The sequence below is a fragment of the Betta splendens genome, chromosome 17 (genome assembly GCF_900634795.4).
Source record: "Betta splendens chromosome 17, fBetSpl5.4, whole genome shotgun sequence".
NCBI lineage: Eukaryota > Metazoa > Chordata > Actinopteri > Anabantiformes > Osphronemidae > Betta > Betta splendens.
The window spans coordinates 7,179,953-7,195,112 of record NC_040897.2 but is presented as its reverse complement, the minus strand read 5'-3'; the positions used below and the strand labels follow the sequence as shown (position 1 = coordinate 7,195,112).

At 47.8% G+C, this 15,160-nt stretch overlaps 2 protein-coding genes across 2 annotated transcripts; one reads left to right on the top strand and one right to left on the bottom strand.

Moving 5' to 3' along the window:
* Positions 1-141: 141 nt before the first annotated feature.
* On the top strand, positions 142-2,294 carry zgc:153913 (carboxypeptidase N subunit 2). Its single transcript, XM_029132534.3, has 2 exons — positions 142-262; positions 374-2,294. The coding sequence occupies exons 1-2, from the start codon at positions 243-245 to the stop codon at positions 1,950-1,952; spliced, it is 1,599 nt and encodes a 532-aa protein (XP_028988367.1). The 5' UTR covers positions 142-242; the 3' UTR covers positions 1,953-2,294.
* Positions 2,295-7,092: 4,798 nt separating this feature from the next.
* LOC114844421 (transcription factor HES-1-like) lies at positions 7,093-8,488 on the bottom strand. The gene is made up of 4 exons (XM_029131783.3): positions 8,210-8,488; positions 8,034-8,129; positions 7,858-7,945; positions 7,093-7,699 (listed from the first exon to the last, which is right to left on the bottom strand). The coding sequence occupies exons 1-4, from the start codon at positions 8,315-8,317 to the stop codon at positions 7,332-7,334; spliced, it is 660 nt and encodes a 219-aa protein (XP_028987616.1). The 5' UTR covers positions 8,318-8,488; the 3' UTR covers positions 7,093-7,331.
* Between the last annotated feature and the right edge of the window lie 6,672 nt (positions 8,489-15,160).

Below are 15,160 nucleotides of genomic sequence, written 5' to 3'. Positions count from 1 at the left end.
TAATAGCGGAGGCTGCTGATTTTGTCCAAGTTTTTATTAATTAATTAAATAAAGTCTTCTCCATTCACTGATTTGAATGAAACAAGATTATTAGGAAAAACGTTTTTGTTGTTGTCGTCAACATGTGACCTAACGCAGCAATGAGGCTCCCGACCAAAGGTTTGCTCTTGCCTAACTCAGGCCTGTTGTCATTCGCTCTGTGTCTCAGCTGGCTTGTGGACCGACGGGGGATCTCTGCTCCAATGAGCCACACAGCACCGAGGTACGTTGAATCTAATCTAACCTAAACCGGGGAAATGCGGTCGTTTTCGTCACCGGTTCCCTCGTTCTTCTGTCTGTGAATGACCGGCGTGGGTTTCTGTCGTTTTGACAGTAAAATGGACACAGACTGGGGCCTGACGCTGTTGCTGGTGCTGCTCCTCTGCCACAGAGGCGGCGCCGAGTCCTTCCCAGCGTGTCCGTACAGATGCCAGTGTTTCACCCCGGCCCAGGTCATGTGCGCCGACGAGCGGATGTCGTACCTGCCCGGCGACGTGTCCGCGGAGGTGAGGGACCTGACGGTGATGACGTCGTCGCTGGCCTACCTGTTCCCCCACACGCTGGCCGGGAGCCCCCAGCTCACCAGGCTCGTCTTCCTCAACAACATCCTGCGGAGCGTCCACGCGCACGCCTTCGTGAACCTGACTCAGCTGCAGGAGCTGGAGATCAGCGGGAACCCGTGGCTGGAGCATCTACACCTGGGCACGTTTTCCATGCAGGGAAACCTGACTCAGCTGCTGCTGAACTTCAACAAGTTCCAGACTCTGCTCCCCGGCATCTTTGACTCCTTGAAACAGCTGGAGAGTCTGCAGATGAGGGGCAACGCCATCGCCATCCTGCCGGCGTTTCTCTTCCAGAATCTCCACAACCTGCGCATCCTGGACTTGTCCCAAAATAACCTGCAGGAGGTACAGATAGAGACTTTCACTGGTCTGGCTGCAGTAGCGATCCTAAAACTGAACAATAACAACATTAGCAATCTCAAGCACGGCACGTTTCACAACCTTTCTCACCTGGAAGAGCTTCACCTGGGGTGGAATAAAATATCACAGCTTGATGATGATATTTTCTCCGTCTTGACCAAACTAAAAGTGCTAAGTCTCCGTGGGAACCTCCTGACAACCTTCAGCGGTAAAGTGTTTGGATCTGAGGCCCCGAATCTGAAGGAGCTGAACCTGAAAGGCAACAAACTGACGGAGCTGTCGTCCCTCGGCCGCCTGGCGTCGCTCACCGACCTGATCCTGGCCTCCAACCGGCTCTCCAACCTTTCTGAGGGCGTCTTCGGCAACGTCACGCTGCTGGAGCGTCTGGACCTGTCTGAGAACCGGCTCGCCTTTCTGCCCGAGCGCATCTTCAGCGAGCTGCGCGGCATGAAGGCGCTCCACCTGCACGGGAACAACATAAGCGAGGTGGGCGCCGGCCTGTTCCGGGACCAGAGCGCCGTGGAGCAGCTGTACCTGTCCGACAACCGGCTGGAGGCGCTCCCCCCGGGGCTGTTCGACCCGTTCGACGCGCAGCCCACCGTGAGGCTGCACGGGAACCCCTGGAGGTGCGACTGCCGCATGTGGCACCTGCACGACTGGGTGCTGAGGAACGGCGAGGTCATCGAGATGCCGGACAGGGTGATGTGCAGGAGGCCCGAGTATTTGAGGGGCCGGCCAGTCGCATCTATTGACAAGGAGCAGCTCGTGTGTCCGGTGCCTCGAGGAGAGACGGTGGACGCGAGCGGCTGCAGCCTGCAGGCGTCCGGGGACATGATGGTCGTCACCTGTAAGGTGCACAAATGCTCCCCTTTCACGGTCAAGGTCCAGTTTCAGGGGGATGCGGGCAACATTCAGGAGCACGTCATGAAAAATGTCCCCGAACCGTCTTTTTGTAGCAATGAAACAACCTCCAAACCCCCAGTTCACTAATTTATCGCCGTTCATCAGACTTTGCTCTGAGTGCAAATACTGTACTTCCTTGCGTATTTGTTTTGCTTCACACTAAGAGACGCATCATAGATTCTGACCGTTAGAATCAATACTGTAAACAAACCTCCAGCTCAGCAGCCGATGACCAGTTAGAGGAGTAGACGAAGCCATTAAGGTCAAAGGTCAACCCACAAATTTTTAAGATGCCTTCATAAACCATGAGCAACATGTTAATCTTCTGTGAAATGTGTCAAATTATTAAAAATAGATATAAATATAAATATATATATGTGTGTATAAATAAATAAATAAATATATATATTCTACGCTCATCAACATTTACTGATACAGTACTAACTAACAATACTAACTATGTTTAATCAGCTGTATTCAGTTACATTTCACCGGGGCCTTCACATTTTTTTTAATAGAACCATCCACTCAAAGGTTCATTGAGACCAGCTGGTCCTTCTCCTGATCACTCCACTGCCCCTAAACACAGAGAGGGCTAAAAAAGAGTGAGGGAGTGTAGCTGGGAGGAGGAAAAGCTCCAGCACAACAAGGCACACAGATGGCCACACCTTGAATGCAGCTCCCTAACCCACGCTTAATACGGGTGAAAGGTCAAAGGGTCGATTGGGCCCTCAGTCCCCGTTGAATGACATCACAGTTCACATGACAAAAAGTGGAGGCTGTCTTACTTCCACGGTTTGGAGAGGTGGCTGCAGCTAATCCTCACTCCTGTGAACAGGACATTTAACATTTCAAATACAGTTGTTAGCTACTGTAATCAGCAGATGGGACGATTATTTAGATTGTGATGTCATTATTCACAAATTTAATGTAATTGTAATGTACTAATTATTTGCTCTTTTTCTGATGAATCACTTAAAAGCCATCAATTCAACACTATAAGTAAAGAATGGGCGATATAGTTATCAAAATGTAATTGTTCATAAAAGATTTTACATTTTTAAGTACAAAGTTCACTGTTAGAGGAATCAGCCTTTATTGAGCAAATTATTTTATTCCGGACACAGTTTAAATATTAATATGCAGTATCTAATTAAGCTGTTAGTCCCATTAGAAGAAATATCTTAACGTTTGACTAATTTGCACTGTAGGAGCCTGGTGCTTAAAGGTCAGAGGTCAACGCCACCACGGCCTCCTGGCCATCCTATTCAACGCACACTTCAATGTGAAATCTCAAAAATATGGAAGATTTCTTCAGATTTTTCAGAGAAAGCTTTTACTTGACCACCAAGTTATAACAGATTTAACAAAGATGCCCAAAGATGAAGGTCACCATCGAGCTCTGCAGAAGCACATCGTTCACATTACATCATGAGTAGTTGTGGGATGTGTTACTCATTATGATAAACCCATAGATTTATTGTCCCACCCTGGTTTTCCCATCAGCTGTTTTTAGGTTTTAGCTTCTTTCGACATATTGATTTGGCTTCGCAGCCTTTAGAGTAGTTTTTTTTTCAGAAAGAGTTGTCTAAAAAAAACTTACTTACTACTAATTACTTATTTATTTAATAAATAAATATTCGAAATAAAATCTGCTCAGCACCTAATATCAGACCAACATTTTTTTTATTTTTAGAAAGCAAAGCAGATAGAAAAGTGGAAAGAAATTAATATGATTTGGATATATTTTTTTTTAAATAAGTCTTCCAGGTCTCATAACATTCACTATACAGTAAAAGTATATATAAATAAGAATAAAATGTTGCAATCTCGACCTAGATCCTGCTCATCTCTATTAACATTTACCTCAGGAGGCACTGACACTAGTAACTTTAGCTACACCACTGTACTTTATAAAGACGAGGCTGTCTCGGGGGCCAGTGTGGTTTCACTAATAGAGTTATATTAGTTAGAAATCACTTGGCAGCCCTGAGTTTCCAGCAGCAGGGTCCAGCGAGGCACAATGTAAAGCTGCCCTTAACCCCCCGCGGTCGGACCTCAGCTTTCTGTCCAGCTTAGCAGCTAGCGCCGCGCTCCACGCTCCACACAGCAGCTCCTCAGAGGGAGAAGGAGCGAGCCAGAGGGGAGCAGGCATTATCTGGTGAGACGAACAATGTCCAAAACTACACAAAGCAATGGGGGGTTTCCCACAGAGTTTAGTCTGGCCGGTGAGGTTGGAGGTGCTGAGGGCAGGAAGGGTCCTTGGGACAAAGGGTAGGGGTCATCTGAGACTCAGCCTCGGGGCAGGAATTTAAGACAAATGTAAGAGTTTTCAATCTAACTGTGTAAACAAATTTCAAAATAAGATGTCGTACAACTGTTTTGTAAATTTCTCTCCCAGAGAGCAGAAATGATGACAATCAACAGAATCGCTACCTTCTCTATAATTATCAAACTCATTGTTTTTTCCCAGCTTCACCTAAACGAGTTCGGTCAGTCGTGATGTCATAACGAACCGTGGGCGCTATTATGTGAGCAGATGTCTATTAGATCCTCTGTCTCAGCCGGTGAGAGGGGGACACACATCCCCATGATATGATGACCTGAACATCTCGCCAACACAAATGGGCCATTTAGCAAACGCCGAACGTGAGCCTTGCTTACAAACAAGGGGTCAATGCTTGCCCCCAGCGCGGCCAGACCCCCGGGTGGAGGCAAAATTGCTGTTCCTGAGCAAATTAAGGACAGTTGACCTGACGTGGGTGTTAAGTGCATGGGGAGATGTCGTCAGAATGGTAATCTTTTAGCGTACCGGTACCCTGCCCTTTGTCTTGTCCATCGCTATTGGGTGACAACAAGAGGCCGTAAGCTCCTTATCATCACATTACATTTATTGAGAATGAATCAGAACCTATGGCCCCGCGGACCCTGCTCCTACACCTCCTTGTTTTGTTGGGAGCTCCACAGATGGAGAGGGTTTATTACGCATGCAGCCCTTCATTGTATATTAGTGGCAGTTGTTAACATAAACCGCCCACACTCCAACTCCAGAACTCGTTTGTGAAGAGTTCATTGTTTTGTCAGTTTCAGCTCAACTCGCAAACTATGACTTAGTTATATTCTAAACGTTCACATCTTCTGCACCTTCTGAGTGTGTGTGTGTGTGTGTGTGTGTGTGTGTGTGTGTGTGTGTGTGTGTGTGTGTGTGTGTGTGTGTGTGTGTGTGTGTGTGCGCCTTCCTCAGTCGAAGTCCCAAGTCCAAATGAAGCTGCATTGGGAGCATTCGCGTCAAAGGATGTTTGGGGACACCTGGAGTTTTGTATTTCATGGCCTAGAATAAGTATTTTTGGGCAAATGGCCAAGAACCGCGGCTAAAACAAACACGGCCTCCCATGGCCACCTACATTCATCTCCTTGATGCGATGACTCGTGATGTACAGCCAGAGTTAGTCCAGTTTAATAGCCACACCACCATCACTCTGTGTGCGTCCACAGCCGTAAATCCTCTCACATCCAGTGTTAGTGTGTCACTAAAGACACTAAAGATGCTAAATTCACCCCCGGAAGCTTCACTTCCACCAGTATGTTGAGTCTAAAAAAAAAAAAAAAAAAAAAAAACAACCAGCTAAATCAAACAGGGATGAATTGGAGGGAAGGGACAAAGAGCATTGTTCATTCACTATTGATATCGAGTGTATAATGTATTCATTATCGTTGATGTGAACCACCGCTGGCTGCTGACGACCCCCTTCGAGTCTTGGAACCACCATCTCCCTTTCACCCAGCGAGGTGTGTTTCCGACGGGGAACCTCTACGAGCAGGAGAACCAAGAACCCGTGGCGGCCGTCAGGTCCAAACACAGTTTCAGGGCTCGAGGGACTCACGCGTCCACTCATCAGGCGCAGCATCCGAAGCCGCTCCAGCGTCCGCATAGGTACGAGTGGAGCAACCTGTCAGCACTTCACAGCTCCCCTCGACTGAAGAGCACAGCCCGGCCTGAGAAGATCTCCAGAAGCCCTTCGTAGCAGGACCTTTGAGAGCTGCCAACAATGAGCCTTCTTTAGCGCGGTGAAAGTGACAGCACGGTCCTCCCACTCTCACAGCCATTAAACCTCTTCCTGGATAAACAATGGGAAGGCCCTTTATGAAGATGGAGAGGGTCAAAAGGAGCGGAGCCACTGAGGGGCCCGGCTTTGTTTTTGTGTTTTGGAGGGTCTCAAAGGATGCTCTAATAGGAGGGGGAGCTCTATTTTTCTGTTTTAGCGCTCCTTAGTGCCACTCTTACATCAGCTGTGCCAAAACAGAGATGTAAACTTAATTGACTGTATCATTGGCACAAAAGTGAGGAGTTTTATGAACTTTCACGGCCGCAGACGGATGATTCTATTAATGCACTGACTCCCCTGCGGTGAAACGCGGGGATGATTACTGTCTCGGTCCGTGATAAACAAGATGAGTGATGAGCGGGAGGCTCCGCTCGGAGACACGGCACTAACGTCCGCGTCGTTTATGACTTCACCCCTTGAATTCCATGAATATCAAATCAGGGACAACGGAGCGGTCGCGGTGCGTTCATGCGCGCCTGTGGAGGTGCCACCGTTTGATGCTGTCAAAGGGAGGCCCTGTCTGCTGGTAATGGGCCGCCAGAATGGGCCGGCACGCTGCCGGAGGCCTGGACGTGTGAACGGGGGGCACCTGCGATCCGCGGTCTGCCGCCCGGCTGGTTCTGGAGCCCCGCAGCTCAACACACACACACACACACACACACACACACTGGGACAGTCTGCGCCTCTGACGCCGCTACGTGGCCATCGAGAGGACGGACCCTGCAGAGTTATTCATAATAGGAATATAATTTGGTTTCTTACAGTATGTACTGGAGAATGGTAACAAAAAGTCTAATAATACCAGGGTCCTATTTACTGTTCTCCTCACGTGGCTGTCATCCCCGTCTCTATTTCAGGGACTGTCACGAGGCGGTCCGGTCTGCACGCGTCCACCCCACCCAGTCCTTCTCAGCTTAACACCTCATTAGAGCGATATTTATTTCCAGACAGACACAGGTCTAAAGGCCCCATGAGGTGTGGATGGGACACACGGGAGCGGTGGGGGGTCCCAAGGCGAATCGGATGAAAATATTTCCCACTTGTCTGAGACGGAGTCCCTGCAGTGGTGGCGCGTGGGGGGATTTGCAACGCAAAATGACAAAGGCAGCAAAAGTCTGTAATAAGCATCATAGAAACATTTTATTAATAGAAAACAGTGCTTCTCAGGAGCATCTCATATATTTTCTTGGCCTCTTGTGGAAAAGCAAGTACAGAGGCCAGGAATATGTCCAAATATCCCGACATAAACACAACATGTGTAAACATCCCTCTCAAAAGGTTTAAACAAACATTTACAAAATGTACAAAAATATGCTTTATCGTCTGATAGTCCTTTCCTCCACAGTCTGTTCCCCATTCTCTACCACGGCCTCCACACTGAATCGGCGCTGACCAGAGGCGCAACAGGCGACATGTGGTGGCCGCTCGGCGAACTCACGGGAGCCAGAGCGGCGCTGGGAACCAGAAACGCGAAGTGTCCGTCCGGCACCACCTGGAAGCCGCCGTACAGCTTCGCGGCGTCCGGCGACACGTGCGACCTCAGGTGAGGCCCGTACAGGTGCACGGTGTTGACCTGGGTCACGCGGACCGCCAGGTGGCTGAGGAGGCGGGTCCTCACCTCGGAGTCCACCCCTTCGCAGGAGGACAGGAAACGAGTGACCTCGCCCACGCATTCGTTAAAGCCGGCTCTGTATTTCCCAAGGACGGATGGGTCTGAGTTCACAGGGGCTGGGACGAAAATGCACACCCATAATTAGACATTTACTCTAAAACCATAATATTTGTCAAAGTTTAAACACACATAATTGAATTTATTCATGCAGTGCATGTAATGGGAACAGCTTGGTGTGTCTGCCATGTAAAGTTAGTCAGTAAAGATCACGTACCCGTGATCTGAAGCCTCTGCAGGTTCCTGAGGTGCTTCACAGTCATCTCCAGGATGTCCGCCTTCTCCAGTTTGGAGTGTCTGGAGCTCTAAACGAGCACACGTCTGTTTTAGATCTGCCCACGGGCCTAGCTGTGCGTCTATATTTGTAACGCGGTAATCGAGGAGGCTCCTTACGTCTTTCTTGAGCGCGTCCAGGATGAGCGTCTTCAGCTGGCTCAGGCTCTCGTTGATCCGCGCGCGTCTCCGCTTCTCCATGATAGGTTTAGAAGACTTTGGAGGAAAAACATATAGTGGTTTACAACATAATAAATACAGTTCACATGCTGGTGATGAACCGTCAGGTAGTTTACCTTTCTGCTATCGGTCTGATTCCGGGGTTTTTCCGGCGTGCAGACTCCACTGGCCGGAGTGACGGCCACTGCAGACGGAGACGCTCTGTCCATAGTCCCGGCGGGCATCCTCGGGTTGCCAGTCAAAACAAATACTTTATCAGTGCACGCGCCAAATAAAAGTGTCTCCAGTTGAGAGAGTCCCGCCTTCTGCTGGCAGAGCTCGCAGCTGTTTATAGAAGACGAATGTTAGGAACGAGCCGCCTCCTCGTCGGGCCGACGTCCAGTCTGCTGCCGATGCCGCCGCGTCGGCTTTTATTTATAGAGCCCGAGGCTGCACGCGAGCGGCTCGTGTGCCAGTTCCCGGGCTGTCCAATGGACGCGCGAACACGGTGCCCGGGAGGCGGCGGGCTCGTGCGCCGCGGCGCTGCCATTGGCTACAGTCACGATGCCGCAGGGCTGGTTAGCGGAGAGGAGAGACCGCGCAGGTGAAGTAGCCCTGGGAGTTTATCAGTCCGGTCTGAGATGTATAACAAACACCTTTTTGGCTAAAAACTAATCTTCATTTTACGTAAAACAAGCCTTGGCTGTTTCCCTTCTTTAAATATTTATTAGCTGCATCTGTAAAAATTTTGAATAATCTCACCATGACCATTCAAATATGTTTTTATCGAAATAAATGCAATAAAAGTTGGTTAAAATTCACATTATCTGGTAAACAGGTGACCATGAAGTGAACAATGATGCTGAACAATTTCTGGCACTAAAATGATTCTGTGTCAAAGGTCTAAAAACTACAACTGTGATTGACCGTAGATTCTAAGCGTCGCGCTTCAGTCAAAATGAATTGTCCGAGGCAGTGGATCCCATTATACGGGTTCTTTCTGTGTGTTTTCACGCACATTCACACATGCGGTTCGGGGGTCATGGAACGTCTCAGACGCCTCATCCTCTGACACACTCCAAGCCTCATGTCCAGTCAAGAAGAAAATCTCAGACATTGGGGTGTCTACGCACTGGAGTGAAGTCTGGACATCTCCTGTCTGTCATCAGCAGTCAATTAAAGACAAATAATGAAACGTTGACACATTTAAAATATGACAAAACTCCTTCAGGAATAAAAATGTATATTTTGCTTGTCAAATGCAAAAAATAAAATTGTTTTTAATGCTATTTTTGTGCATTATAATTGATATTATACTGAGGCATAGGATAAAAAATATTTATTTTAATGGCATCATCTTTACATTATACTGTTGCATTTTTCCTTTTGCATTATTCCTTCTCAATATGTTCAGTCAGTCTGCAAACGTGTCACAGAACCAATGTACATGACTTAACGCAGATGGAATAGAAGATTCAAGTGTACTCAAGATATTAAACATTTTCTAAAAATAGGCTTGGCTCAAAAACAGTTGTTTCTTCTTTTGTTTTCCCCACAAATCCACCATTATGAAACAGATTGTTTCACCATAAACAAAAATTACACTTTCAGAATAGAAAGAACATTAAAAAAACTGAATATTTTATAATAATATGTTTAAATTGTAAAGTCTATTTTCTATCTTTAAAACACTTTATTCTGTTGAAAATTGTTCGTAAAATATTTATCTATATATTTATTGTAAATTATTTTCTCTTTTAAATGTCAACAGTTTTAAAACACAGATTTATATGTATACCTATCACATTTATGTTTATTGATGTCTCTATCCAGTCCACACGTATCATCCGATGCCTCAATCCTCTCTAATAGACTCAAACACCGTCTGTAAAGCTCTTAAATCCTCAGAGGTGAAATGACCCTAACAGGTCAGTGCTGGCATCTAGTTTCGTCTTTGTGTCAGTAAGACAACTTCAAGCAGTCAGCTTGTGTCAATATTAAATTCAATCCTCCAGCCAAATGAGTCTGACCTCTTAATTATTTAATCAAAGGTTAGATCTAGTGCTGAGTTTATTTTTAAACTACACCTCTCAGCCTTCAAACGTTCTCCTGGCATCACATGAAGCACTTCTAACTTGATGTTTTAACAAGATGCTCTCCTCTGGAGCAGACGAGAGGGTTTGTTGGGAAGAGGCCATGCAACAATAAATTACATCCTATCAGGTCTGTGTTCAGTGAGCCTGCTGCCACAGAGAAACCCTTATTGTGTGGATTGTGTAGACACGGGTTTTATAGCACAGTCCTGATCTGTATCAGTGTGGGAACCAGGAGATGGGAGGCGGTGGCAGAGCCATGGAAGGTTTAGAGGCTTTATCAAGGCCCAACATGTGGCTGATCATCACACTGAGGGAAAACGGGGACAGATTATTATTTATTTCACTTTGTTTAAGTTTGGTTAAAATACCAATGAATGTATTTTAAGCAAACTTAAACAAAAACCCAATTTGTAAATTAGGAAACAGTGAATAATTTGAATAAATGTGGGGTTTAATAATCATATTTTGTTGAACAATCAAATGCAAGACAGGATTTAAACATGAGTCAGTCATTAGGTTTTAAATCAAATACTAATTAAATAAACAAATAATAATAATAAACCAAGGGCCCAAAGGCAGACCTTAACAACACATCATCAATTTGGTGACGAGACACATAACAAAAACATTGAAAATAATATTGAAACCAGCTAAAATTAGGAGCTGAACAAAAAGACACAATGAAAATGAGTAAAGAGAAATCCTCTGCAGAGATGGGAGGACATGGTTAGAGGCAGGAGGCGCGTCCTGCATAGTCATAGCATCATACAGAGAAGGAAGCAGGGACACTCAATGAGACCCGTGGCTGATGTTAAGCTTTTACTACCACTTTGGCATCATATAGCTGAGACAACACCAGGATGAGTTCAGGTCCAGTCTTTGTTCTTGAGATGAAGCACTGACATACGTAGACCTCATAAAACACCTGCTGAAAGACTTGAGGAAAACAGTCAGACATATTTAAAATCGACCCTGATGTCGGTTAAAGGCGCGTAGAACCGAACCAACCACCTTTCGCCACCCAGTTCCATACTTCCTTCCCCATCTCGCCCCGTTATGAGGGACACGGCCGCTCGTCCCTGCACTCAGCCACCACCATGTGGCAGAGAAATGATCATCCTCATCATCAAATACTGCCAAGATCCCTTTTCATCTGCTGGTATGAAAACGTCTCGGGCCAGGAGGGGAGGGCACAGACACAGGGGATCACTTAAACATCTCACCCAGCGCTCCTCTCACTCTGTCTCTCCTCCCTTTGAATTCCCCCTTAAGGAAGGGAGGGGGGGGGGGGGGGCGTCCCATAGCAACTCCCAGCCCCCGGCCCGGCCCGGCCCGGCCCGCCTTTTGTCCCCCTCCCCAACAGCAGTTTCTGCTCCAGAAGCCTTAGACAAGGCTTCCATTAATTGCGGGCCTGTGTGGAATACATGTGGGACAATGGGCCCAACAGAGTGTCCGGCCCCCAGACAAGGCTGGAAACAAGTGGTACAGGAATCCAGCAGAATAGACTCGTCCTGGCTGATGTCACTGAATACATTTACCTACCTCAGCGCGCATTCACTCTGCGCTTTGTTTTATTTGGACAAAAAAGAAGGGGTAGGGGGAGGTAGCGGTATCAATGGAGAAGGGGAGCCGGAGGGGAGGGGGCTCGAGGATGGGAAATAACTGGTTGTCATGGTGATGCGCTGAATCAAAAATATGGTCGAATTTAGCGGAGGCAGAGATGCAAAAAGGGTAGAGGGCATTAGATTAAACCCCGCGTGAGATAAGAGAAGGCTGAAAACAGAGGTTTCGTTTTTTTAGCGTATTCAGTCCTGTTTATACGGCAATAAAGAGCGGATAAAGGAGGCGGAGATTAGGAGACTCATCTGGGCTCATGTTTGTCAACAACAACCTGAGCAGTTTCAAGTCAGCTTATTCCAAGTCAGTACACCAGCCTCAGAGGAGATGCTGCGGAGGAAAATGGGCGCCATAGCAACTGGTATTTGAGCATAACAACCTACCATCTGTCACCTAACGTGGTGGGTTCTTTCTTTAAAAAAAAGCCAGCGTTTAGATCTTCAACTTGGAGGCGAAGGCAATGAGACTGAAGTCTTATTGAACTCTGGGTCTCCTCCTTTGAAAGCCCAGTCATCGCCTTATCCCTCATCAAATTGAAAAAAAAAAAAAAAGAAACGCTTTTGGAGATTCTAAGAGAGGCCTCACATTTAATTTTTAAAACCCAGACATGAAAGTGTCGCTAAACCACATTCAGCAGAGGAAAGTCTTTAAAGGGCTCGTTAGCATGTAGATTATATGCATTTCAGTGCATTGTCAAAGTATCTAAGTGTATTTACATGTTAATATGCTCAGGGATACCATCAGCTTGAAAAGGTGTTGGGGGGGAGGTTGTTTAACTGTGTATTTTCTCTCCGTGGACCATGGGAATCTGATTTCTTTATGGCATCAAGGTTCAAACACATTCCTGTAAGGCCATGGATATTATGAGCATTGATTCCCGGCAGCAAAACACTCCAGAAACCAGTTGATCCTGGCTAGAAAGCGAGGCTTTTGTCCGTAAATATACCGTAAAGGTGCTGCTCGCATTACATTTTTCTCCGTTCTAATGGCTGGAGATTGTAGGACGTGTCCTTCAATACGAGCGTCAAACTGAAAAGCTTCCCTCGACAAGACCCCTGCTGCTGCCTTCCCATGCGCTTCTTATCCTCCGCCGAGCTCGGTTCATATCCACGAGTGTGTTTGCACTGGGATTTATGAATGTGGAGATGGCCCATTCTTGCCGCTCAAGATGACTCACAAGACCGGCGTTTTGGCCACTTACGGCGTGAAAGCAGCCGAGGGGATGCCCTTTCAGCACTCGAGGACCTCTGGCTGAGTCTCCTTCACGCAGCAGATCAGCCTCACTTGGGGGGGGAAAAAAAAAAAGCCCCTGCTCTTTACAAGGGGAGCTGTCCTGAGGGATGGAGCGCTGCCCGTCTCCCTTCTTCACCTGCCGGCTTAGCGCTCATCACTTATGCACATAATCCCTGGTTAGTGCATGCGATCCCCCGAGCCTCCCCTGCTCGCATGCTTGTTGGGTGGCTCCTGGGTGGCCATGGCAACCCTCATCTTCTCATGACAGTTAGCCTTCAGTCATGGCTCTAAGTCCCTCTTCAGCCGGCGCACGCCTTTTTCTGTCCGCTGCTTTCCGCCTCCCAAAGCCCTCCTCTGTTTGCGACTTGCTCTATCTATGGCTCTCTGTCTGCTTTCCCCCCGTTCCCATGCTTCAGACCAGCGGAGGCTGAGAACCAGGCTATAACTCAGCAGCCGTGTGGCACCTTCAGGGGCCACAGAGGTGTACCAGAGCTATTCTAGTCCACATTTAAGACCTGATTCACCCTCACTGTGGACTGTGGGAAGGCTTGACCTCGTTTTATTGTGAGTCTGATCTGTGAATTGAGATTGTTAGATACACTTCTTTTCAGGGTGGATACCGCCGGCCTCTGAGTGGCGATCGTCTTACCTCAAGAAAACCTACAGCTCCGGCCATCAGTTTGTTTAAACGCTGAGTATCTCCGGGGCCCTCGGGGAGCGCGAGAGAGGCGCCCAGGCGCAGTTGTGTGGCCCCACACTAACAAGTGTCACAGTGTCGAAGCCGGTCCTCCCCCTGTGTGAATGCCATGTGAGAGGCGGCTCCATCCGTGCCCCCGCAACCTCCGCACAAGGCCGTCCATTGACTTCTAACCTGTTGAGGGACCACAAGAGACAAAGAGCGACGGGGCCGGGCCCATCCCTGCAACAAGCCTGTGAACAAACGTTAACACGGCTGCAACTGTCCACCCCCTGAATCACTGGATTTATTACCAACCACAGAGCCCATTCAGGCCCGGAATGACTGATAAAGGAAGGGGGACAGGGATGCCCCGAAGGCCCGAGGAAGGAACCCATGCTTAGGGGAGAGAGGGAGGAGAGGGGCTTTGTGACTGTCTGGTAGGTCACAGACCTTTCACCATACGTGGGGGCCATTGTGTCATCTGTAAAATGAAGCAAACCGTAAGTGAGCATCAGGTTGGCCTTGTGTCCTGACTACTGATCACGACAGGGGCCTTCCAGGTCCGGCATCCAGACAGGCTGCAGCCAGGCTGAGAGATGGTGAACTGGTGCGTGCGGCCGCTCTGCTAAACCTCCTGAGCCGGGCTAATCACAGTGGGACACGTATTAATGGAGAAATAACAAACAATGAATGGAGGCTTGGGTCCCATATCCTTAAAGTACACGAAAGACAAAAACGCAGGGTTAAAGGCAGAAGGAGACGTTTGAAACGGTGCAGCATCTGAGCGCAAGCTGGAGGAAAACCTTTTCCAGCCCGTCGCTAGCTGTGAGGAAGAAAGGCTGTGTGTTTTAGCTTCTTTATGTCTTTCCACAACTCTCCATCTGTTGCTCTACTGGTACAAAGGGAATATAGCGGAGAGTACACAAAACCCCGCATTGGTCCGTGGAGAGGCAACACTATCGAGACAACTACATGGCAAACACCGATGGAAAGCGAGACACCGCAGCTCTGCACACAGCGGTGTTTACTGAAAAGATGATCCATGCGAGTCAGAAGAGACACACATGAATTCATGATGCCTCCTCATCCCCATCATGAATATTCCCAAAAAGCCTCTTCCCTGATCTGTAGGAGATTCTTCTTTGGGGGGTACAAACAAGGACCCCGTCCCTTATTCACATTCGCCTCTAAATCCACCCATTCATTGCCCATAGGCCCTGATCTCCACATGAAATGATACCCCTCTTTCTCCTCCACTCTGGCGCCTTTAAACGCCCATATGCCAGGCAGCGAGGAGGCTGGGAAAGCCCATAATTGATCAGTAAGTCTTGCCTGAACAAGTGTGACCAGGGTCAGCCCCCCACGAAGTACGCTAGAGTGGCTTAATATACAGATTTATTGGGAAATGCAACAGCGGCTGAACGCAGACGTCCAGTAAAAAACACCGGCAACAAGTTTGTCAC

Excerpts from the sequence above, each read along its gene's own strand:
- LOC114844421 (XM_029131783.3), bottom strand. The coding sequence starts at position 8,317 with ATGCCCGCCGGGACTATGGACAGAGCGTCTCCGTCTGCAGTGGCCGTC. Across the intron at positions 8,130-8,209 it reads ATCAGACCGATAGCAGAAAG|TCTTCTAAACCTATCATGGA; the intron begins GTAAACTACCTG and ends TTTCCTCCAAAG. Across the intron at positions 7,946-8,033 it reads TGGACGCGCTCAAGAAAGAC|AGCTCCAGACACTCCAAACT; the intron begins GTAAGGAGCCTC and ends GTGCTCGTTTAG.
- zgc:153913 (XM_029132534.3), top strand. The coding sequence starts at position 243 with ATGAGCCACACAGCACCGAG. Across the intron at positions 263-373 it reads ATGAGCCACACAGCACCGAG|TAAAATGGACACAGACTGGG; the intron begins GTACGTTGAATC and ends TCGTTTTGACAG.